The 25884-nt window shown below is 44.1% G+C and overlaps 1 protein-coding gene across 4 annotated transcripts in view; it reads left to right on the top strand.

Moving 5' to 3' along the window:
• The window catches only part of Iqck (IQ motif containing K), a 165583-nt gene that overhangs the window by 110725 nt on the left and 28974 nt on the right, over positions 1-25884 (top strand). For all 4 annotated transcript variants that reach the window (XM_008843875.3, XM_029568692.1, XM_008843874.3 and 1 more), the window contains one exon: positions 11751-11862. In XM_008843875.3, coding sequence (XP_008842097.1) covers positions 11751-11862 — 112 coding nt within the window. The remainder of the gene's footprint in view (positions 1-11750; positions 11863-25884) is intronic.

The raw sequence follows: 25884 nt of genomic DNA, 5'->3' as shown, positions 1-25884 counted from the left end.
GTAGAAAAAAGCATAGAGGCTTTGTTGGAAGAACATGTCAGTATGAAAAAGGCAGGGGGGTGCGGATTCAGATCTGAAAAAGAATGAAGTGCAGTGTTCAGAGATGAAAGTGAGTGATTGGGCTGAAGCAATGCTCCTCAAACTTCAGGTGTATCAGTGCCAGTTAAAGCTTCCTGGGTCCACCCGCTGTTGCATGCTGATTTGAGAGGCTTTGGGTAGAGCCCCTGAATTTGTGAGACCTCAGGTGGAGCAGCCATTGCCGGTCCATGGAGCACATTTCTGGTATATGCTAACCAGAGGATAGAACAACTAGAGGAGCAGTTAATAAAGTGGGAGTCAAGTCTGGGAGAGAGAACAAGCTGAGAGAGGGAGTGCGGAAAAGCAGGTAGGAGGCAGGCACAGAACAAGAAGGTCCAACATTAGTCTAATAGGACTCCTAGAGTAGGATGAATAGTGGAGAGAAATTCCAAACTTGAAGAAACGCAAAGCCCAAACCAGCTAAATAAAGACAAAGCCACACCAGAATGCTTCACAGAGCAACTATGCAACACTGAGAGCAAGGAAGCCTGAAAGCTGTCTTACAGCAGGGAGTCCCTGCACAGGAAAAGCCAGAGACTGATTATAGACTCATGAAGAGCAGCACTATAAGCCCTAGACAGTGAAGTCTAGTATCTGCTAATCTTGAGGGGAAGCAGCATTGAACCTAGAATTACATACCCACTCAACTATCACTCAAGAGCTATAAATAAAGCCTTTTCCAAACACATCCTCACAGAAAAAACTCTTCCAAGGGCGCAGTTGAATTAGAGGGAAGCTGAACCCACGAGGAAGGAGTGGATGCAGGAGAACTATGCTGAACAAGATGTAAATAGGTATTAGCTCTTGAGAGAAAGACAAGCAAACTAAAATACCAGACAGTAAGACTGTGAACAGTGAGTGCAGGAAGGTCAGTGAAAGCATTGTAAAGCCTGTATTGTTTGAGAAGGTACTTTAAAATAAGCTTTTACTTTTAATTTGTGTATTGCATTACAGAAACATTTTTTTCAAAAAAGGGTTTCCAGGCTGAGTGTGGTGGCCTATACCTTCAATCCTAGCTCTCAGGAGGCAGAGGCATGTGAATTCTTGTGAGTTCAAGGCCAGCCAAGGGGTATGTAGTGAGCTACTCGGTAGTCAGGGCTACATAGTGAGACCCTGTCTCCAAAAATGAAAACAACAAAAACAAACAGATGAAAAACAAGACAGCGTTTTGCTCTGTGTTCAGATTGGTCTTCACACTTGAATACTCCTGCCTCAGCCTCCCAAATGCTGAGAATTAAAGGCATACACTATCACACTTGACTTATAGTAACATATTAAGCAAAGAAATGGGCCAGGCATAGTTGTGCATTCTTGTAATCCCATTTGTGGGATTACAAGAAATTGGGAGTCTGAGGCTGAGGCAGGAGGATAGAAAGTGTGAGGTCAGTCTGGGCTACAGAGCAAGACCCTGTGATTAAACAAAACAAAAACAACCAACCAAATAAACCAAAGAAATAGAATGCAAACTAACAGAAGAAACATCTGGAATACAGAAAGTTGAATGCACTAGAAACCAGGAAAGAAAAGGTATATAAAAGCAGAAGAAATTTAGGACCCTATGCTCTGATCTAGTCCTGTTGAGCTGTCACCAAGACTACTCAAGAAAGATGGCAGCCAGAAAGAAGCGAGTTCCAGGCCAGCTGGGGTTACAGGGAGACCCTGTCTCAAAAAGACCAAGGGAAAAAAGAAAAAGAAAGAAAGATGGCAGCGGAAGAGGCCTGGCCAGCTGGCCTCAGGGCCAGGGGTCTGATGGACCACATGAGGAATCTCATCACACGAGATGAATATTTACCTGACCGTAGGTGCTTCTGTATTGGTCTTAAAATTCAGAACCCAAAACGTGGCTGGTAAGGAAGAAATGGCAAGCCAAAATGGCAGTGTAGCCAGAGCAGTGGCATGACTCCAAGTGTCTTCATTTTATTAAGAATCTTGATAAGTCTAGATTGATCTCAAAATTCTGAACTCAGGACTTGCTAAGTAAGAGGGATAAAAGCTGGGGAGCCATGTACACAGGCAGGGCAGAGCTGGCCGGGCAGAGCTGGCCTGGCCACCCACACGTACCAGTGGTGTGGAGCCAAGCCGGCATGGCTGCCCGTGTGCAATAGTGGGGCAGAGACTAGCCCAACTGCCCACCCACTCACCCCAGTGGCACCTGACCATGACCACCACCCACTGACTACCAAGACCTGGCTGCAGTCCTCAACAACATTAGGAATCTGAGGAGGCTACAGATTTCAGAAAATAAACTAGAGGACACTGGTGTAAAGCTGTCATAATGAAGCTGTAAAACATCCCAACTGCCACTCAGAGAATCTTGGATTGGAGGCCTGTGAACCAATTGCTGCCTGCTGTGAGGACCTAGCTTCTGCTTTTACCCATTGTAAAACCCTGAAGGGAATCAACCTGTTGGAGAATGCCTTGGTCCACAGTGGGGTCATTGTGCTGAGTGAGGACCAGAAACAGCGAAGGTGTAACCTGCACGCAAGGGCTTCAAACAATTAACTGATGAAGAAAGCCAAGTGTTTCTGATGGCTGAGAAAAGGAAATCCCTACTTGACATTCCTAAGCAGTGTGTAAGAGAAACAGAAATTAAGAGTGAAAATCCCTGGGCGTACTCCTACCCAAAACCACGTACAAAGCAAAGGGAGTGGGCTCTTACTTTGGCACACTTCTGTGTAAGAATTGGCGATCACTGACAGTCTGATGAGATATGATTTCTCTCACACCTAGCTCAGAGGTGTTCTGTAAGATCAATGGGGTTTTTAATTTGCAAACAGAAGACACAAAGTCGGGGTGAGGTGTTGTGGTGGGGGGGTAGGGTGAAGGTGGAGCTCTGAATATAATCAAAATTCATTGTATGAAATTCTTGAATCAATAACATTGCTCTTAAACTTAAAAAATCCTAAGAAATTTAAGAATAAGATATGGTAAGAGCTGTGTGAGTGACTGTAATAAGTGTGAGTAGAATGGCCTCCTCTGTGATTTCCAGGGTAGATTATGGGAGAAGCCCACCTCTGTGCTGCAGGGCCACATGACTGAAAATGACCCAATGTGGTTGAAAGATATGAGGAAAGATACGTAACATAGCCGGGTGTGGTGGTGCACATCTTTAGTACCAGCTCTCGGGAGGCAGAACCAGGCAGATCTCCATGAGATCCAGGCTAGCCTGGTCTACATAACGAGTGCCAGGCCAGCTAGGGCTACAGGGGAACCCTGTCTCAAAAAGACCCCCCCAAAAGATATATAACACAAACACAACCCCAAAAAAGGTGACCTACCATTATTAATAGTAAACTGTAAAGCTAAAAACATTATCAGGCACAAAGAGAGCACTAAATAATGAAGGAATATATGTTATTTTCTGTTCATTAGATATTTTTGCATGTGTATACATGTATAGGGTATATGTGAGTTCATGCTTGTGTGTCTGCAGATGTGCATGTGTGTGTGTCTGTTTGTGTGTCTGTGTGCAGGGGCCAGAGGTCATTGTGGACTATCTTCCTTTATTGCTTTCCTCCTTATCTTTTATTGTTTATTTTCATTTTATGTGTGTTGGAGTGTTTTGCATGCATATATGTAAGTATACAGTATACTACGTGCATACAATGCCCAAAGAGGCCAGAAGAGGGTGTCAGATCCCCTGAAACTGTAATTACAGACAGTTGTGAGCTGCCATGTGGGTGCTGGGTCCTCTGCAAGAGCAGCTGATGCTCTTAACTGCTGCACCGTCTCTCCAGTCCCCATCTTATTTTTTAAGGCAGGGTCTCTCAGTGAGCCCAGAGCTCACCAATTGGCTAGAATGTCTGGCCAGCGGGCTCCAGGGATCTGCCCATCTCTGCTCCCCTCCTCATTTCGAATAGCTCTAGGGTTACAGATGCATGTCACTGTGCCTGGCGCTTTTTTTTTTTTTTTTTTTTTTTTTTTTTTTTTTTTTGGGTTTTTTTCTTCTTTTTTTTTTTTTAATGTATGAGTGTATTGCCTGCATGTATGTAAATGCACCCAAGTTTTGCAATGCCCACAGAGGTCAGAAGAGGGCGGCATATCTTCTGGAACTGGAGTTATAGGTGGTTGTTAGCCACCACATAGGTGCTGGGAACCAAACCCCAGTCCTCTGCAAGAGAGGCCAGTGCTCTTAACCACTGAGCCATCTCTCCAACCCGGACAGTGCCTGACTTTTTATGTGGGTGCTGGGGAGACAAACATGGGCCCTCATCTTTGCACTACTGACACTTTATAGTTTCAGAGCCATCTCCCCAGTCCTTCATTCGATTTTTAAAATGCCAGTCGCATCCACTTGAATTGAATTGGCTCCTGACTAATGTGACAACACTGCCAGTTTGAAGAATGCTGCTTTAGAACAAATCTCCAAACCTTCCTGAAAGCCCCAAGCAATTCTGAGGCACACTGCAACCCCACCAATGAAAACCAGTATCTGGGACTAAATGATACATTAAGAAAGACTAGTAACTTACAGAAGGAGAAGCCAGCTTTGGTTTGGTTTGGTTTTGACAAAGATATAAGAAGAAATCTCAAAGCTTCCTCACAAGGAGAAAATTGAATTCACTAGTTATGAGCTCTGAGTATCTTATTAAGTAATGGAAAGGGATTTCGCAAACATATCTCTTCCCTGCATCTCGAAATCTGCCTTTCTTGAGTATGAAGTCTGTCCAGTACGTCCATATAGTCACTAGAATGTCAGGTCATGGCAAAGACGTCATATCAACCTTCTGGGAGACATCTCATGCCAGTTCAAGAGTTGGCACTTGGGAGTGTCACCAGAGGGCCTGTTCGTTCCATTACTTCTCCAGCATCTTTCCAGAAACTGTAATAGATTAAGCACTTTCCTCTAAGACAATTAGGAAAGCTCTAGGGAATCAGCCAGGGCAGGCAGCTGTTGCTATGTGATTGTCTGTTTTGCCAAGAAGCAGGAAAAACAAGTGAGCTAAGAGCAGTTCAGAAATAGATGTACGAAGGGCCACGGCAGAGTCCTCGCAGCTGCTTCTCTCTTCTTCCCTGCCCTCATACACCTCACAGAGCCCCTGTACCACTCCACAGCTGGAGTGCCTAAAGTTCTAACATTACAAGATCATGTATGTGTTCAGCACTCTGAACCCTTGGGAGAAGACCTTGCTTTTGATTTCATGAGTCACTAGCTCCACAGTCGCTTAGCTTCATGCAATCTCACATTGGAAGGCTCACCCTCAGAGCTGAATCCTTGCCTATCATGGCTTATTGATTAAAAAATTGTTCATACACAGAGAGCTTACATGCAGACTTTTTTGTAAAGACAAGATCTCTCTATGTAGCCCTGGCTGGCCTGGAACTTGCCATGTAGACTAGGTTGGTCTTGAACTCATGGAGATCTACCTGTCTCTGCTTCCTAAGTGCCGAGATTAAAGGTTGTATCACCACACCTAGCTGCAGACATGTTTTTAAAAGCGTGGTCCAGAAGATATGATGCCCTTTTCTGGCCTCCATGGGCACCAGGCATGCACATGGTACATATATGTGCATACAGGCAAAACGCTCTCGTGTGTGTGTGTGTGTGTGTGTGTGTATGTGTGTGTATGTGTGTATGTATTTCCCAAAAATTAAAAAATAAAGCACTTTAGATACTTCTTTTGTGCCAACCCAGTTTTACAGATTAGGAAATTGAGGCTCATAGGGTTTAAGTAACTTGCTCAAGTTTCCTTAGTTTATGTTTTGCTGAGCTGAGATTCAATATTAGACTCTCCAATTTGGAGTTGCCTCCCTCCTTCCTTCCCTCTTTTCCTCCTCCTTTCCTCCCTCCCTCCCTTGCTTCCTTTTATGTGTGTGTTTGATGTACATGCATGATCATGTGTGAGCGTGGGCACGCACTTTTCCATGGCGCTCATGTGAATGTCAGAGGAGAACCTTGAGTGTCAGTTGTTGCCTTTCTCCTTGTGTGAAACAGGGTCTCTTTGTTGTTCGTTGCTGTGTTTGCCAGGCTAGCTGGTGGACGGGCTTCCAGGGATTCTCCTGTCTCCCCGTCCTATCTTCCCATAGGAGCAGTGGGGTTACAGACATGTGCTACCATTACAAGCTTCACACGGGTTCTGAGGATTTGAACTCAGGTCCCCACACTTGCATGACAAGTGCTTTCCTCACTGAGCCATCTCCTCAGCCTAGAGATGGCTTTGTAAACTGACATGGTATTCTGTATTAGAGTCATCTACAACTGGAAGAATCTAATAGTTTCAGGAACTTTTTGTTTTTTGTCTTTTTGAAACAGGGTCTCCCTGTAGCCCCAGCTGTCCTGGAACTCACTGTGTCGACCAGGCTGGCCTTGAAGTCACAGAGATCTGCCTGCCTCTGCCTCCCAAGTGCTGGGACTACAGGCGTGCGCCACCACACCCAGCTTGTTTCAGGAACATTTTAAAGCTTTAAAAAATTATTATTTTATGTGTGTTTTTTACCTACATGTATGTATGTGCACCATGTGGATGCAGTGCCCACAGAGGTCAAATAGGACATCTGATCCCCTGGAATTGGAGGTACAGACAGTTGTTAGCTGCCATGTGGGTGCTGGGAACTGAACCCAGGTCCTCTGTAAAAGCAGCAAATGCTCTTAACAGTTGAGCTGACTTTTCATCTCAGGGACTTTAAAAAAATGACAGGCTCAGATGCCTAGAAGCTCAGAAAGTAACCAACTGTGACTAGTAATAATCAGATATTTAGAGATTAGAAATGCATGTGCAAACATCCAATGTCAATTGCATTGAAAAAGAATTTTTCTGTATGAAACTGTGTATTTTAATAATGAAATGGAGATCTTTTTAAAGGTTAAAACATCATTTAATTTATGTCTTATAGGGTTTATACTGAGTACAATATTGTATAACTGTAATAATTCAACTGTAAACCTAAAAATTTACAGCCAATTTTGAAAGAGATGCATCCTACCTCAGGAAACCGTTATTGAATATGTCAATTGTGTTGTAATGATATGCTTCTTCTAAGTATGTTGTTATTAAATAAATCATTTAAAAAAAATGACAGGCTGGGGTATAACTCAGTGGTAGAACATATGCCCTGGGTTTGATCTCAAATAAAGAAAAATAAATAAATCATTAGGGCTGGAGAGATTGCTTAGTGGTTTAGAGCACTTGCTGCTCTTGCAGAGGACCAGGGTCTGGTGCTTGTCAACCACATCAGGCAGTACATAACTGCCTGTAACTCCAGTTCCAGGGAATCTGACAACCCTCTCCTGGCCTCCTGGGCATCTGCATGCACATGGTACACATACATACACACACTCTCTCTCTCTCTCTTTCTCTCTCTCTCTCTCTCTCTCACACACACACACACACATGAAATAAAATAAATCTATTTTTGAAAAATAAATCATACCAAAAAAAATTGACATCTCAGACCAGGTGTGATGGAGCACACCTTTAATCCCAGCACTTGGGAAGCAGAGGCAGGTGGATCTCTGTCAGATTGAGGCCAGCGTGATCTACATAGTGAGTTCCATGGTATCTGTCACGTTGCTGTGTGTATCATAGAAGAGCAAACGGACCCTGCACAGTAATTTCAGAAAGCCACTGGAAAGAGAGCATTTGTTTGGCAGTGAAACTGTGTGTGCGTTAACCACCACACTGAACTCTGTGGTGTTTGCTGATTGGCACAACTCCTGCTGTCTGACTTGGCTTCCCTCACTGACAGTAGCCACCAGGATTAGCCCAGTTCAATGGGTGCCTGCTCTCCCTGGCTCACAAAAGCTTTCTTTAGAACTCCATGGTCTCCTAGCAATGAGAGGCAACTAACAAGGCTGCTATATTCTGCCAGGGTGAATCCCAGCCTGGGGTCGAAATGAAGCAAGCCAAGCAAAGGGTCTCTGCTCAAAAGTGGCAGCAACCCCAGCACCCATGAGGAGATGATGACTAGATAAACATACTGTGGTATAATTACACAGTGGAATATTATTCAGGAAGGAATGTAGATAAACCTTAACACATTGTTATAAGTGAAAGACTCCAGACCCAAAAGGCCCTACAGGAGCACAACTCCACTTGGAATACCTGTAATAGGGAATCCACAGAGACTTCTGGGACTAAAGCAGATTCATGGTTGAGGTGGGAGGAAGGGAGAATGGGGGAAGTACTGATTAATGAGTATAGATTTCCTTCTGGGGTGATGAGAATGTTCTGGAACTGGATGACTGGTGATAGTTGCACAATGTTCTGAATGTACATAGTGCTGCTGAAGTATACTTTAGATAGTTAAAAGGGTGTGTTTTATCATGATGACGTAAAAAAGACAACCATCAGGGCTCTGCTGATGACTCAGTGATGGTCCCCTGGGAGGAAGGGCAGCACACTGCCCCTAAAATTACCAAGAGAAGACTGCGAGGTGGCCCTTGCACGGAGAAGAGAGGCAAAAGGAAAGTGGTTATGGGGCTGGGAGGGAGTTGGTGGTGAAACATGACTCAGGCCAGCCTTTTTAGGGGCTGTTTGTGTCCTAGGATATGGATGTGTGGGTGGCTTTAATAAAGACTGCAGTGACCTCAGCGGGAAGGCCAGGGACCTGGGTGGGAAGTCTCAAGAACCAGTGGTGGCTTGAAGAAGCAGATGCCTTGCTTACATGGCTCCCCACAGTGGACCAGTGGGTAGGGCTGAAGAGCAATTCCCCTTTGGATAAGCCTTGTTGCCCCTCATGACATCTCTCTGAGCTGCCTTCCCTCATTGCTTATGCATGCTAGGTCCTGGCTGTGGGTTCACAAAGAGTAGAGGAGCAAGCAGACTGCCCTTTGGACAGCTGAAAGAGGCCATGGTCAAGGAGGCCGTGACATCGAGTGTGTGACTTCCCCAGGTCCACATACTAACTCTGGTACAGGGAACTCTTCCAAGGATATAGAGCTGTGGCCTCATCTTAAATGAATGGAGCTGATCAAGAAAGGAACGCAGTGTCCATCTTTAATAGTTAAGCCCATGTGGGTGTTTCTGTGGCAACATCTTTGGGCATTGTGGTTGTTCCTCTCTCAGGATGTCACCTGGTACTCTTCAGCTATCTTAACTTCTCTTCCAAAATAAACTTGACACACATGCACATATGTAGAGTCACATTTCCAGTCTTGGTGTCAGCTTTTCCAGAAGAGGCCCCTGTGGTAAGTGGAACAGTTGGAGGACGACTCAGGGTGAAGGGGGCAAAGGGCTGTGGCTTTTCTGTGCCTGCTACAGCTCTTTACTCAGTGTCTACCCTGGTCACCCGGGACTTCCTGGTACCTGCACACTTCTGTATGGGCACCTTTCGATGGAACACCATTCCACTCCCTCCCTCTTGTTCACGCTTCAAACTCAGCTCAGGGCTGAACTGTTTCCTGCTCACTCCACACTGGTTAGCTGGACTCTGTGGCTGCCATTAGACTCACTGACATCCATCTTTGATGAGCTTACTCCCATAGCTCCTGTTAGACTCTGAAGCTTCTCAAAGGCTGCTGGAGCCCTGTCTGAACTCTGGCTCCATCACAGACTGTTCTGTTCCTCTGGAGAACCCTAAAGGAACAATTACCTGCTGTGTTCAAGTCTTACCATTTTGCCCTATTTGCTCTTCATTCCTTCTTATTTTATTATTTTTTGAAGTTTTGTTTTTTTGTCTTTTGGAGACAGGGTCTCCCTGTGGCCCCAGCTGGCTTGGAACTCGCTATGTAACAGGCTGGCTTCAAACTCACAGAGATCTGCCTACCTCTGCCTCCCCAGTACTGAGATTAAAGGTGTGTGCCACTATGCCTGGCTTGAAGATTTGTTTTTAAAAATATTTATTTTTATTTTATGTGTATGAATGTATTGACTCCATGTGCATAAGTGCATCTGTGTCATACAATGTCTGTGGAGGTCAGAAGAGGTCCTTGGATTCCCTGAAACTGGAGTTATAGATGGTTGTTAGCTGCCATGTGGGTGCTGGGAACTGAACCTGGGTCCATCCAGTGCTCTTAACTGCTGAGCCAGCTCTACAGCACCTATTTTTTATTATTAATTATGTGTATGCATATGTGTCTGTGTGTGGGTATGTACATGTTAATGCAGGTGCCCATAGAGGCCAGAAGAGGGCATTGGATCCCCTGGAGCTGGAGTTACAGGCAGTTGGTTGTAAGTTGCCTGATATGGGTCCTGGGAACCCTACTTAGGTCCTGTGCAAGAACGGTGTATGCTCTTAACCACTGAACCTTCTCTGTTCTTGTTTGTTTTTTTTCACTTTTTTTTTCCTTTGAGACAGATGACCTTGAACTCCAGATCCTCCTGCCTGTACCTCCAGCACTTCCTGCCTTCACTTCCAGCATTCTGGAGGTAGAGGCAGGAGGCTTGTCTAAAGGGGAACTATTCCCAACCCTGCCAATCGGTTCACCACACCTGGTTTATGCAGTGCTGGGATGGAACCCAGGGCTTCATGCATGCTAGGCAAGCACTCTACCAACCTAGCCACATCTCCAGTCCTCAAACTGTTAAATATTTAGATGGCGCCTAGGACGTAAGTACTCAGTAAATGAGCTGTAGCAATCAAGCAAGCATGGCATTACCGTTCACGTCTTTATTTGCAGTGTCTAGCACAGCACAGCATAGCATGAAGCAGACACTTGGTCAGTTGGTATGAAGTGGAACTGTGGTTCAGGCATTCTCTGTGATCAGTCTAGAGCTGCGTCGTTTCACACAGTAGCTCCCAGCTAGCAACGTGTGGTTGCTGAACACTTCAGATGTAGCTAGTACGAACCAAGTATGTGGTGAGTGCAAAAACACACCATATGTTGAAGATTTAGCATGTAAAACAGAAGGTGAAATAGCTCCGCAATAATCTTCGTTTCTTTTTTTCTTTCTTTTTTTCTTGAGACAAAAACCTCATCTTTCTCAGGCTGCTTTCAAAGTTCGTGTGTAGCCAAGGATGACCTTAAGCTTCACGTCCTCCTGCCTCCACCTCCCTCATGCTGGGATTACAGGTGGACTTCATCATGCCAATTTGTTCAGTACTGGGGTTCAAACCCAGATTTTTGTGTAAGCTGCACACCCAACCCCGATAATTTTTCTTTGGAGACAGGGTCTTCCTGTGTAGCTCAGGCTGGCCTTGAATTCACAGTCTCCCTACCTCAGCCTCCCAAAGTGTTGGAATTACAAGCATTAACCACCACGTGCCTCTCAATCATAAGTAATTTTTATATTAATTTTTATATTAATTACAGGTCTAAATGACAATCTTTTAGATATTTTAGGTTAAATAAGATATATTATTTTAAAAAATCTCACCTGCTTCTCTGGGGAAGTTTTAAATTACACATGTGACTATGTTATATTTCTATAAGATGGCACAAATCTAGGATGTTCTCAACATACTATTAGCATAGCAAATCTTCATATAACAAGCATAAATGTATGTTCAAATGTGAGGTATGCTTTGGGGATGTAGATAAGTCATTGAGAGCAGTGATTTGGTGAGACTCTAAAGTACCTTTGCCTAGGGTTGGAGGTGTAACTCAGCAGTAGAACACTTGCTTGGCATACTCAAGGCCCTGGGTCTCTTCTCTGGTGCTGAAAAAAAAAAAACTTTGACAAAATGCTAGTACATCCAGTTGATTTGTGAAGGCTTTTCCATGGAGAGTTGGTGAGGTAATGTGTGGTAGTGTGGAGAAGGGGATGAGCTAAAAGCCTCTGGGCTTTTCCCAGGTTCGCTGTGATCCTGAGATCCAAGAACTGCGTCAGTGGCAGAAGAAGCTGCGTGAGGACAAGTGCATCCGCCAGCGAGTGAAAATGTTCTGGGCCAAGCAAGAGCAGAAAAGTAAGTGGCTGGATTCACAGTCCCCAGCTTATTCAGACAAGCTGATCCTTATCCCAGTCTCAAGGAGGAAGCTCTCAGAGGCTTGCAGAATTTGTGTGTGTGTGTGTGTGTGTGTGTGTGTGTGTGTGTGTCTGTGTCTGTGTCTGTGTCTGTATCTGTGTGTCGTGGGAATGGTACATATTAAGATTCTGCTCTAGAATGACAGAGTTGACAGGATGTAATTCACTTGGCCATTTCCCTCCCCCAGGGACAACTTCCCTGTCACCTTGTATCTGAGGGGTTTATTTCTCGAGCTTTAAGACATAAGAATAACCCATTATTTCTGACACACTGTGAAGCAGTGTGATGCTCAGGTAGTTGTTCTCCTGACTGTTGACTGTGTCTGAACTTAGGTGCCATTTTATTCCCTTCCTTCCCTCTTTCATTATGGTTAATTCATGTATCAGCTTGACTGGGCCAGGGGGTGCCCAGAGAGCTGGAAAATGTTATTTCTGGGTATAACTGTGAGGGTATTTCAAGAAATTGGATTTGAATTTGAAGTGGTGGGCTGAACTGAGGGCCTGGCCCTCTCCAGGTCAGAGGGCCTCAACAGAGCAAAAGATGAGGAGGGCTGAGTTAACTCTGCCTGTATGCACTGAACACTGGTCTGCCTCTTGGTTGTCTGGCTTCAGACCTGGGCTAAAACAGACACCATTGGATCTCCGGCTTTCAACCCTCTGAGCCACCTTACCACTTTCCTAGGTTCCCAGCTTGCAGATGGCAAATGGTTGGGCTTCTGTGAGCCAGTACTTTGTATTAGTAAATCTCTTCCTTTATTTATGTGTGTATCTTTATACTGGAAAGAAAATATGGCAGAATGAAGGCCAGAATATTAATTATGGTGGGATTTCTGTCTTCCCCTCTTTTTTGTCAACTGTTTTTCTATTTTTCCTACTGTGACTATGTAGTAAGTTAAATTTAAAAAATAAAAGTGAATGAAAGCAGAGCTGGAGAGATGGTTCAGTCAGGAAAGTACTTGCCACACAAGGGTGAGGACCTGAGTTCAATCCCCAGCACCACTTAAAAATCTAGGTGCAGTGGTGCCTGTCTGTAATCTCAGCCCTTGGGATTAGGAGACAGGTGGATCCCTGGGGCTTGCTTACCAGGCAGTCTAGCTGAATTGGTGAACTCCAGGTTTGGTGAGAGACTTTGTCAAAAAATAGGGTTTTCAAAGAAGTGACTGAGGAAGACACCCACACTTAAGTTCTGTCCTCCACATGCGCAAGTACTTGTGTGTAAGTGTACCTGCACACACATGTGTACACATCCACAGGAACACATACATGTACTACATACACATAAACATGCACACACAAAGAAAAGAAAGAGAGGAAGGAAAGGGATGAAGGGGGGGAGAAAGAGAGAGAGAGAGAGAGAGAGAGAAGAAAGGAGGAAGGAAGGGGGAGGGAGGGAGAGGGGAGGACAGCAGCTTCAGCAATTGCCCTGTTAGGCTGGCTCACCAGGCCTTTCTTCATGCCCAACTGCCATTTCATTTCAGCTCAAAATTGGAAGTCAATCAGGGCTACAATCAGTTTTAAAGGTCACAGGACATGCAGAGCACCCATTTATTGCTGTGATTCTGTATTCTTGGGAGTTGATTTGCTGTTGGATGGTTGATGGGCTGGGCTTGCTGTGGAACAGAAAGAGTATAGTGGTCTGAATGCAGTTATCAGCCAACAGGAGGGCAGAGCAGAACCTGTTGTCCCCACCACCTGCTGTTCCCTGTCTTCTCACCTTGCCTGGGCTTCAAGAGACTCCCTTCTAGCAAGAGAGGGTCTTCAGTAAACATCATAATAGGACTCCGTGGTAAACATCACTTTATGCTGAGACTCTGAAATGACCCTTGTGGAAATTGAAAATAAAAATAGAAATTCTAAAGTCTGTCTTAGGTCTTTGGTCAGTTGGAAGTCAAAACAATATTAGTTGAAGGACCAGGAATTGGAAGAAGGCCAAGCTATCCTCAGATTCCTGACTACTGCTTCTATCCCTACGACTCTGACCTCATCAAGCCTCAGTTTTCCCATATATTGAATGAGACCAGTAAGAGTTCCTGTCACAGACAGTTAAAGGATGCCAAGAGATGATCTTCAGAAGGAGTCCTAACACACATGGCCATAAATGTTACATACCATCACGGTAGTACTATGAGGATGGGTATGTGTTTGGGGGTGACTTTGGATTGGTTTCCTCTGGCAGACCCTGACTGTGGGGCTCCTAAGGACTGTGTCTTACTCATCCTGTTGCCCCAACAAAGAGCCCGGTCACCTACGCACATGCATTTAGGGGATGAGGTACTGGGCTTTACTTTACAGAAAAGGAAATAGAGTTCGGTTGGCCAAGGACTTGCCCTCAGGGCTGAGGAGATGGCTCAGTCAGTAAAGTGCCTGCCACTGAGGCATGAGGACCTGAGTTTGATCTCTTCCCACAACACACATAAAAGTTGATGAAGTGGCATGAATCTTGGGCTGGCTTTGGTTCTTGTCAACTTGACACAAACTAGAGGCACCTGGGAAGAGGGAACCTCAGTAGAGGAATTTCCCCATAGCTGGCTGGGGCTACAAGGACACCCTGTCTCAAAAAAAAACAAAAAAAAAAACAAACCCAAAACAGAGGAGGACCCTGTGGGCATGTCTGTGGTACATTTTCTTAATTGTTAATTGATGTAGAAGGGCACAGCCCACAGTGGGCGGTGTCATCCCTAGGCAGGTGGGCCTGGGCTTTATAAGAAACATAGCTGAGCAAGCCAGGAGAAACAAGCCAGTAAGCAGCATTCCTCCATGGTATCTGCTTCAGCTCCTGCCTCTAGGTTCCTGCCCTGGCTTCCTTCCATGATGGATTGTGACCTGGGAGTTTTAAGATGAAATAAACCCTTTCCTCTCCAAATTGCTTTTTATTGTGGTCTTTATCACAGTAACAGAAACCAACTTAGAACAGACCTATAATCCCAACTCTGGGGAAGTGGAAACAGGAGGATCCCTGGGGCTTGCTGGACAGCCAGACTAGCCAATTAGTGAGATTCAGGTTCAGAGAGAAACCTTGTGTCAAAAAATATGATGGAGAATGATTGAGGAAGACACCCCAGCATCAGCCTCTGGTCTTTATATCCACATGTACACGCACACGTTTGTACTCCCTAAGACATACACATGAGTATACACATATGAACACACACATAGAGGATTTGCCCAAGGTCACAGAACAGTGGAGAGCCTGGGTCCAGGCCAGTTTTCACTTTTTTGTGTTCTGACACACCCCTAAAGAAGCATGCTGAGACAAGCTGTTCTCTTCTTGTTTTCTTTTGTGATGCTGTAGATGGAACTCTGTAGTGACTCTGCCACTGAGCTGCACCCTCAGCCCCATAAGCTGCTGTCTTGGATTTTATCATTAGCCTCAAACTTCTCGGGAGTCATCTTAAACATGACATGTTGCACACCCAGTTTCTTACGTTGGGACACTGGGATTCTTGCTGCTTGTTTGCACTGAATGGAGAGGAGCAGGGTGTTTGCAACCTGATGCCCACTGAGTGACCCAGAACTTTGCTTCCCTCAGATGTCACTGAGCTGAATCTGTGAAAGCCACATGCTACACTTGCAAATCTGAGTAGGGCGAAGAGTTAGATTTCTATAGCCAAAGCAACCCTGTGACACTGTCCCTAAGACCTCCAGTACAGCAGTTTGGAAGCCATACAAAGCAAAACCTAATTGTCTTTTAGACTTGCCATTAAAAAATAGAGTCATCATAGATGACAATAGATTTTCACCTTCATTTAAAAAACATCATCTGTACAACATGAGTGCACTCACATACATGCAGGCAATACACTCATACACATAAGATAAAAATAATAAAGAAAAAAATAGAATAGCTTGGTTTGAAAAAAAAAAAAAAACCATCATCTGGCCAGGTGTGAGGGGGCATGCCTCTAGCCTCAGCACTTGGGAGGCAGAAACAGGCAGATTGCTGTGAAATGGCGGCCAGCCTAGTCTACATAGTGAATTTCAGGCCAGCTGGGGCTACAGGGAGACCCTGTCTTAAGAAACAAAACAAAACAAAAAACTATCATCTGTGTAGAAATCCTATAGACAAAGAACACTTTAAGGTGTTCCTGTTCTATTCATGTGTTCTGCTATTTACAGCGTGAATGAGTTTTACTGCGTGTTTCTTGGAGCAGTCAGTCTCTTGCAGACAGCACGTCTGAGGGGAGGAACGTCAGCTGTTGGGGTAGACTCCTGGTCTTATATAATTGGTCTCACATTACAGAGTCAGAGGCCACTGTCCTGAACAGTACTCTCTTGTAGGACAGAAATGGTATGAAGTTATCCTCCAGTCTCTATCCATCAGGACAGGTGCAGGGATTATTTTTACATGTATATCTTAAGAATTCAACCAACACAATCCGAGGAAGATACCTATAAGTCATTTTTTGAGACACATTCAAAAACCCTATCCCAAATAATAGCATATTTTAGATATGTATAGTCAATAATTGTTTTCATATGTTCTGTGTAAGTGAATATTCCTAACTAAGCACAGCGGGTTCATATCTTTGTAAGCCAAAGCCAAAATAAGCATAGCCAAGAAATGAAAGGGTAGAGAAAGATTTATTACATGCAGCAGGTAGGGAGGGCATGGGACAGTGCCCTTCTCCAACAAGGGAAGCATTGGGATTTTGTTTCCTCATCCTATGCATATTCATACAGGAAAGCACCTGAGGGGCAGGCACAGTCCAAACATGCTCAGTTCAAGGGCATAATTTAAGAAGGAAAAATGGTAAGGCACAACTGGCAGGCATTCTTAGCTTAAAATCTTGTGATATATGAGTTCGAAAGTTTAAAACTGCGAATAAGAACACTTCTAGGCATGCTCAGCATGCATTCTAAAGTAAGAGACAGCCAGGCGCAGTGGCACTCCCTTTAGTCCCACACTAAAGAGGCTGGCGGATCTCTATGAGATTCAGGCCAGTCTGGTGTACATAGCAAATTTCGGGCCAGCTGGGGCTATAGGGACTAAAAAAAAAAAAAAAAAAAAAAAAAAAAAATCCAAAAAGCAAAGAGAAAGGGGCCGGGGGAGGAATGTCCCTGGGCATGTTTAGCTTCTTCTAAAAGGTTTGTGTGTGTACATGTGTGTGTTTGTTCATGTTTGCTTATGCACATGTATGTGCATGTGGGTAGAGGCCAAAGGACAATCTCGGCTGTGGGTCTTCAGGTGCTGTCCATCTTAGAGTTTTGGGGGATTGTTTCTTTTTTGACACAGGGTCTCTCATTTGACTGGGACTGGCCAATGAGACTAGGCTGGCTGACCAGTGAGCCCAGGGATAGGCCTGCCTCTGCCTCTCAGTGCTGCAGTTACAAGTGCATGCCACTGTGCCTGGCTTTTTAAATGTGACTTCTGGAAGAAACAAACTCAGGTCCTTATGTTTACATGGCAAGCACTTTACCAACTGAGCCATCTACCTAGCCCCCCAAAAGTTTTGGCTGTAAAAAGAAAGGACAGTTTGAAGGTGCTTTAATGCAAGAGTTTGCTCTTAAAAGTATGACCCCATCTAGGAGCTGATATATTCACATTTTATTTGGAAATCTGTGATGAGCATGGTGGGGGCGTTATGAACAAAAAACTACCATAGTAGTCATTGCTATATCAGATTACATTACACTCATACACTGTAACATCGGGTACCTTTCTCACAATGTACATGTAGTTTATGTGTACAAATAATCTTTAGATGACTTTATCACCTTATATTTTGAAGAAAAGGTAGAGAGGGGATCTGGCCCATCAAAGGAAATGTTTTATCTTTTGTTTCCTAAGTGTTCACAAAGCACACACAGTATTTTCAGGCAAATGTGGCAATCGAGTTAAGAAAAAATTATGGTCCTGGGGAAAATAAAAGCCACTAGATGCATTTAGCAAAATACTACAAGGCCTTTGGCTGCTGGAAGTGTACTTAAAATATTTAAGCTGGGTGTGGTGGCTCATGCCTTTAATCCCAGCACTTGGGAGGCAGAGGCAGGTGGATCTTTGTGAGTTCAAGGCCAGCCTTGTCTACATAGTGAGTTCCAGGCCAGCTGGGGCTACAGGGAGACCCTGTCTCAAAAAAGCCAAAAAAAGAAAAATTAACTGTCAAAGATTGCATATGTTATTGTATACTGAAGGTGAACAGCCTCATGCAGGGCTGGAGAGATGACTCAGAGGATAACAGTGTTTGCTGCTCTTACAGAGGTCAGGGGTTCAGTTCCCAGCACCCAATCAACAACCACCTGTAACTTCAGCTCTGTGGAATTCAAGGTGCCTAGCCTCGTACTTCAATTCATGTAAATACATATTGGGTAATGTTTGCCATAACCAACCAAGCTAACACATGGGTCATCACCCATAGCTACCATCTGAGCGTGTGTGGTGAGCACAATTAAAATCTACCCTCTTGACAAATATCAAATAAACAATAGTAAACTATGCTCAGCTTTAGAGTACCAGAATGTATTTACTGTGTAACTGAAAATTTGTATTCTTTCCATTAGCATAAAGGTTTTTTAGAGACAAGACAAAAAAGAAATACACTCTGTTGCACAATTCAGTGTCCATGAGAAAGACAAAAACATTGTTCAGGAAACACTGAACCCTTCCATGATGCATTAGGCAATGCCAGTAATAATCTCAAGTTATGTTCCTACAATAAATAGAAATATAACTCTGAGCTTCCTAGAAGCCACAACAATAAAAGAAATAGGGTTTATTGTGTCCTCATAACTAAACACATTTCTTGGAAGCATATTTCCTGATTCTGAGGTTTGATTTTCACTGATATAGAGGACACTGCAGAGCAGTGAGCACTGTCCTTTCTGTAAATATAATGCTGACCTTTTTAGAGCAGTGCTTCCTTCTAGAGGGAGAAAAGGATAGCCTGAAGTAAGGGATGGAAGCCGGAGAATTTCTTTTCCTGATTTTAAGTTTAGATAGTTTGATGATTCCTACCTATTAAGATTTCCTTATGGTTTCGAGACCGTTCGTTCTTGGATTGGAGGTGTAGTTCATTTGTGAAGTGTTTGCATAACATGTGCAAGGCCTTGGATTAATCCTTCCCACACATGCTTCAGTGTTTTCAAAATGAGGACCTTATCCTGCTCACCCCACCTGCCTGTCACCTTAGGATGCTGCTAACTTAGTTCTTTCCTCCTAGCGCATCACCAGAGAGCAAAGGGCCTCAGCTACTTAGGAGCAGCTGTGATTGTTGAACATGTCATTTGCCAGACACTGGATTGGGCACTCCATGCCTCTGTGTGGGCTTCACCTGTGCTCTCAGAGAGATGCTGTTATTCTCATCAGACAGATAGAAAACCAGGGATTCAAATCCACATCTGCCTGCTGCCAAGGCAGCTAGGCCCATCCAGCATTCCAGGTGCCCCACGAGCATGTCTGCCAGTACAAAGCTTTCCAGCAGAGGCCTGAGACACTCCTCTCTCTCCAGGCTGTACAGTAAGTGACAGCTGCCCATGCCTCCCACTGAAATGACCATAGGCCATAAGTGTAGGGGAGGTTTGTGGTAGGGGACTTCAAGCCCCAAGGCCAATGGCTGCAGGATCTGCACCTTACACTCCTGCATCCTACCTCTCACCATCCAAATCCCCTGCCCAGTAGAGGAGGAGCAGAGGTCCCCTCTTTGCCACCAAAGCAGAGACCCAGGGATGTCACTTTCTAGCTTATGGTTTAAGGGTGGGATCCTTTGTGACTGATAAACATGCCCCCCCCCAATATGGCGAAAAGGTGAACCCTTCAGTGACTCTTTTATAGAGATGGCCACGGTTGAGTGTGCTAGCCCATAGTGTTCGCTACCAGTGTGCAGGTGTTTGAGCACGTATTTACATGCTCTATATTTGTTCTATGACCTGCCTTTCTTCGCCACTTGAAAATTCATCATTGACATTTTCCCATGCAAATACATACAGATCAACCTTATTATTTTTTGTGGTCCCATAAAAATGATAGAACTGTACTATACTTTAATTTTTTTCCATTTATTTATTTTTGTCTTTCTGTGTATATGCATGTGCTTGCATGCATGTGTGCCAGTGGTCAGAGGATAATTTGTGGGAGTCAGTTCTCACCTTCTACTATGTGAATTCTGGGGATCAAACTTAGGTCATTAGGCTTGGCAGCAAGTACCTTTTCCCACTGAGCATCTTGCCAGCCCATGTACCAATCCTTGTGAATGGGTATTTTCCCACTGAGCATCTTGCCAGCCCATGTACCAATCCTTGTGAATGGGTATTTGTCTCGTGTTATCAGTAATCCTCCCAAAGCATTTTTATTTTTCAGTACTAGAATCAAACCCAGGACTTGGCACATGATAAACAAGTACTCTACCACTGAGCTACACCCCCAGTCCATGTTTTTCTTAAGACAGGGTCCTGCTGTGTAGCCCAGGCTGATCTTAAATTTAAGATCCTCTTGCCTTTACTCCACAGAGCCGGGATTATAAATGTGTGCTACTGTTCCTAGGTCCCCAAATCCTGTTGTAGATATACCTTTATACAGATACAGAGGTATTTCTTTTTCTTTTCTTTTCTTTTTTTTTAATAACCACATGATTAGAAGAAGCATTTCATTACAGCTTTAACATATTCAGTAACGATTTCCAGGACAAGGACACATCTCTTTTTATGGCTGTAAATTTTTAGGTTCACAGTTAAATTAATACAGTTATACAATATTGAACTCATTATAAACCGTGTAAGACATAAAATTGAATGAGTTTTTAACCTTTAAAGAAGATCTCCATTTCATTTTAAAATATGCTGTTTCCTACATTAAAAAAAATTATTTATTTTTTATTTTATGTGTATGCGTGTATTGCCTGCATGTAGGTAAGTGCACCTGTGTCGTGCAATGCCCGCAGAGGTCAGAAGAGGCTGTCAGATCCCCTGGGACTGGAGTTACAGATAGTTGTTGGCTGCCACGTGGGTACTGGGATTTGAACCTGGGTCTTCTGCAAGAACAACCAGTGTTCTTAACTGCTGAGCTAACTCTCCGACCCCCCAGTTTCCTACATTTTTAATGCTACTAATGCTTAGATGTTTGCACGTGTCTTTAATCTCTAGATACAGAGGTATTTCTACAGGACAAATTCCTAGATGTCAAAGGATGTGTGTGTGTGTGTGTGTGTGTGTGTGTGTGTGTGTGTGTGTGTCTACTGCATGTAGGTAGCAGTCAGCAAATTATCATTCAAAGATGTTGCCTGGATTCGTACTCAGTGCCCATCTACCCACTGTGGGACTTCTAATGATGTCATCTTCGTGCTTCATTTCCCCTACTTGTAAAATAAGAACAATCGTGCCTCAGTTGTAATTCTAGATGAGGTCATTGTTTTGGTAATACTATGGACCTTCAATAAGAAACATGTCTGTAAATCTAAGCTGTCATTTTAATTTAACTTTATTTACTTTTTCTCATCTTCTCATACGTTAGTTTATTTTCTCTACTTTAACCACCAAAAAAAACAAGAATTTGATTAAGAGACACCTAGTGACTTTATGCCTTCCTTCCATTGATTCTATTTTTAAGACCTGCCAGTGGGTGGGGATGTTAGAATGGGACCACCTTTCACACAGATTTTCATTTGAAATCTGCAGAGATCTGCCTGGGTGGGATGTGCCTTCTCTTGAAATGCCTGAAGGCCTGTACTATTCTGTTGGGATTCAAAAGTTAATTCAAAGATGATTTCATTTTTAATGGTTTGGCCCTAAAGTTCAAGACCCTGAATTTGTTTATGCAAATGAGTAATTCCAACCTCATTTGATTCACCCCCTCCCCATTTAACATTCTTTGTACTTATTTGCAGAAGGCTCTTGTAGGATCCAGATAAATCCAGAAACCTGGGGAAGGCTCGTGATGGTTAATACTGATTGGCAACTTGATGATACTTTGAATCACCATCAAAACAAACTTCTGGGTATTTCTGTGAGGGAGTTTCTGGTTAGGTTAACTAAGGAGGGAAGAGCCACCCTAACTGTGGATGACACCATCCCATAGGTTAGGATACTGGAGTGAATGAAAAGAAGAAAGGGAAAGCTGGGCGTGGTGGTGTACGCCTTTAATCCCAGCACTCTGGAGGCAGAGGCAGGTGGATCTCTGTGAGTTCAAGGCCAGCCTGGTCTACATAGTGAGTTCCAGGTCAGCTGGGGCTACAGGGAGACCCTGTCTCAAAAAGACCAAAAGAGAAAAGAAAAGAAAAGGAGAAAGGGAGCTGAACACCAGCATTCCTCTTTCCCTACCCCTCCCCTCCTGAGAACACAGCGTAACCACTTTCTCAAGTTCCTGTTGCCATGACATCCCACCACGATGGACTGTAGCTATGAGCCAAGACAAACCCTTCTTTCCTTAAGTTGCTCTTGTCAAGTGTTCTGTGACAGCAGTGGGAAAAGTAACTAAAACTGGACGGACTAGGTTTCCCAGTTCTCAACCTGATGACCTTGAACAATTGGCTTAACCTCTCTGACTCCATTCATATAGCAATGTAAATATTAATTTCTACCTATCGGGTTTTTATGATGTTTAAACTGGAATAATATGTGGCTTGTGATAAATGATAAAAGGAGACTGTTATTATTGTTCATCCAAGTGTCCAAAATCTGGCTAATATGTTGAGCACATTGGCTTTGGGGGTCTTCTAGAACCAGAGTTCTGCCTTTTGGCAGCAGTGTAGTGTGAGCAAGTGACTTACACATGATGCTCAATTTTTCCTTCTGTGATACGGAGGCAGTTAGGACCTGTCACAGAAGGCTCCTATGGTGATCAAACAGGACAGCTGTGTGTGGTGTCAGACAGATGGCTGGTAGAGAGGATGATCAATAGTTGATTGCTCATTTTAGTTAGTTTTTTTTTTCTTTTAAAACAAGGTTTCCCTGTAGCCCCAGCTGGCCTGGAAGTCCCTATGTAGACCAGGCTGGCTTCAATCTCACAGAGATCTATGTGCCTCTGCCTCCTTAGTGCTGGGACTAAAGCGTGTGCTGCCATATCCAGCTTAGTTGTATTTTTAAGTCAGCAAAAATTGCTGTTTGCTGTTGTTTTGATGTTTGCTTTTACTTTGGCTTTTGATTATTTTGAAACTGGATCTCATGTAGCCCAGGCTGCCCTCAAATTTCCTCTGTAGCTGAGGATAACCTTGAACTCCAGATCCTCCTGCTTCTGCCTCCTGGGTAAAACATATAATTTTTTACATCAGGCAATTTACTTCCAGTCATGGTTTGCAATACCACTGAAGATGAGAATCTTCTGGGGAAATCTGTAAGGCTGTGTCTGTCAGGCAAATCCAGGGAATGTGATAACGGGTTTATTCTTAGCAGAGAATGTGTTGTAGCCACACCAGCAAATACTATGGATTTAGCCACAAGACCTCAGTAATAGCTTTGGATCTGAACTCTCCACGGCTTTTCTCACAAATGCCACTTCACTTGAATTAAGATGTTAGGGGCTCTGAGTCTCTCTGCCATGTGCCGGCTAGCGAGGCCTTGAGAGCGATGAATCAGGAAATGTTTATACTAACAAAATAGAGGTTCCTCCAGGTGTTTGTGGTGGAATCTTGGCCTCTCGGTAAAGAGGCTAACCGTCAGGCAGTCTAAAGCTCACACGCCACTGCTGTTCCCTTGGTGGCCATTGAGTTTGGCAGGATTTCAGTGCAGGGATGGAAGATAAGAGTAACAACCCATGATGTCTGCCATGTCAGGGAAACGAGTGGGACAGACGAGGGAGGGCAGGGATGCTAGAAGTTTGGATGTTGATGGAGGGAAGACAGAGGAAGGATGCATACAGTGTTTGGCTATTTAAGAGAGTTTAAGGTAGAGCTGGGGCACTTGCCTAGCATGTGTGAGGCTGTGTTCCATCCCCAGCATCACAAAAACAGAAGCAGAAAGTTTGGAGAAAAGAACAGGTCTGTTAAAGGAAACGTCTGGGATGTGCCTGGTGCACTTGAGAAGGTGGGATGCATTATCTCACCATGAGGACTGATGATTACAGTAAAAAGAAACTAGTAAAGGTGTTAAGAAATTTCCCTGCAGTGGAACTGCAGTTAAGCATCCAGAACCTGAAGAAGTAATTGAGCTACATGGTGACCAGCGCAGGAACACATGCCCAGAACATATAGACTGGACTGACTAAGGATACCAGCTGGAGGTTCATGGGTTTTAAGTGCTTGTGGCTCTCTGAAGCTTAAGTTAGGATTTCCTTACAAGGAGTAAAATCTGCCTTCTCACCCTCGTCACAAGTTTAAGAACTTCACAGATTGTATACTGTAACCACTTGGGGTCTGCTTTTAACCTGGACTCATGTAACTCCTTGCAATAAACTGAAAAGAATGAGAATAATAATAATTAAATTAGTAGTGTTCATTAATCAAGGATTACATGATTACGTGATTTTTGTGACTATACTAAAACCATTGAGTTACCTGCTTTAATGAGTGAATTGCATGGTATGTGAGTTATATCTCAATAAAGCTGCTGTAGCAAAGTAAAAAGGAAGTCCAGTCCCCGATGTCTCCACAACCATGTCCACAGGCTGTTGTAGGTAGTAGGATGATTTGAGAAACGGTTGTGCCCTGCAGACACATATTCGTCTGCTTCATCGCCTCCACCAGGCCCTGCTTCCTGTCCCCAACTCGGAGTCCTCCCTGGCTGCCCTGGCCCCCTCATCCCTCCATCCGGCTTGTCCCCTAACATCTCTACTAGGTGGTTCCAGAAGATCCTGCCCCTTCCAAACTTGTCTTAAGACATGTCACTGTGGTGCGAACAGACCAAGCACCTGGAGTGGCGCTGCCTCTTCTCCACAGCCTTGGGGAGGTAAAGCAGCATGTGTGGCTGCCATTTGACCTTGGCTGTGAAGGGAGAGGGAGAAAGCTGGCCCCAGATGGCCAGGAGTACCAGCATTTTGCTAGGTTTTAGATTTAACTGTGTTCCTTCCTTTGCAAATTCCCTTTCGCTGTGTGATCTAGTCAACTCAGTCACTGATAGTTATTTTCACCTGTTGAGTTCTCTGCACTCACCTGGGGTTTCAGGGGTTTGTTTTGTGTATTGTCTATGGGGCCACTAGACTGAAAGGCCCTGACAGCAAGGACTTCCTTCTCCTTCCAGTTTGTTCCTAGCAGATGGAACAGCATCCCGCACATGACAGACATTCAAGAAATGTTTGTCGGTTGTTGAGTGAATGGATCAGTGTTAAATGACCCTGGCTTGGTAGATGGCAATTGTTGAAAGTAAACAGAGCAGGGCCTGGTGTTGTGGACTTTAAATCTAGCACTCGGGCAGCAGAAGCAGGCAGATCTCTGTGAGTTCCAGGCTAACCTGGTCTTCATATGGATTTCTAGTCCATCCAGGGCTACATAGTATACAAAACAAAGAAACAAAAATCGAGCAAACAAAAAAGGGAAGAGAACTGGGGGCTGGGGAGATGGTTCTGTGGGTGAAAGCAAGCGTGAGGATTTGAGTTAGAATCCCCAGAACCTACCAAAAACTAGACTGTAATCTCAGCTTTCCTACAGAGATGGAAGGTAGAGACAGGAGAATCCCCAGCTTGCCTGGCATACACAGTAGGAAAACAAAGAAACCTTGTCTCAAACAGGGTGGAGGAGATAACTGACACCCAAGGTTGTCCTCCGAATCTCCATGCACAGCGCACCATGGCATTCATGCACCCACATTCACACACACAAAATGCATGCACCTACATCCACCATACACATACCATACACATGTGTCACACACATACCATACACACACTTCATACACATCATATACACTTGCACATCATACATCCACTATATACCACACACAAACATAGACACACATATCAACACACTCAAGAAAATGAACAGAACTGCTTCCAAACAAAAGAAAAATATATGCTTACATACAGATGAAAATGAGTAAAGACCAAAGCTTGCTGCAATATAACCCCAAAAGGCTAACAAGAGATTGTCTCTAAGTGGTAGTAATG

Source organism: Nannospalax galili, unplaced genomic scaffold, assembly GCF_000622305.1.
Source record: "Nannospalax galili isolate Female #2095 unplaced genomic scaffold, S.galili_v1.0 scaffold381, whole genome shotgun sequence".
Lineage (NCBI taxonomy): Eukaryota > Metazoa > Chordata > Mammalia > Rodentia > Spalacidae > Nannospalax > Nannospalax galili.
The sequence above is the reverse complement of the archived record's forward strand: the minus strand, read 5'-3'. Positions and strand labels throughout refer to the sequence as shown.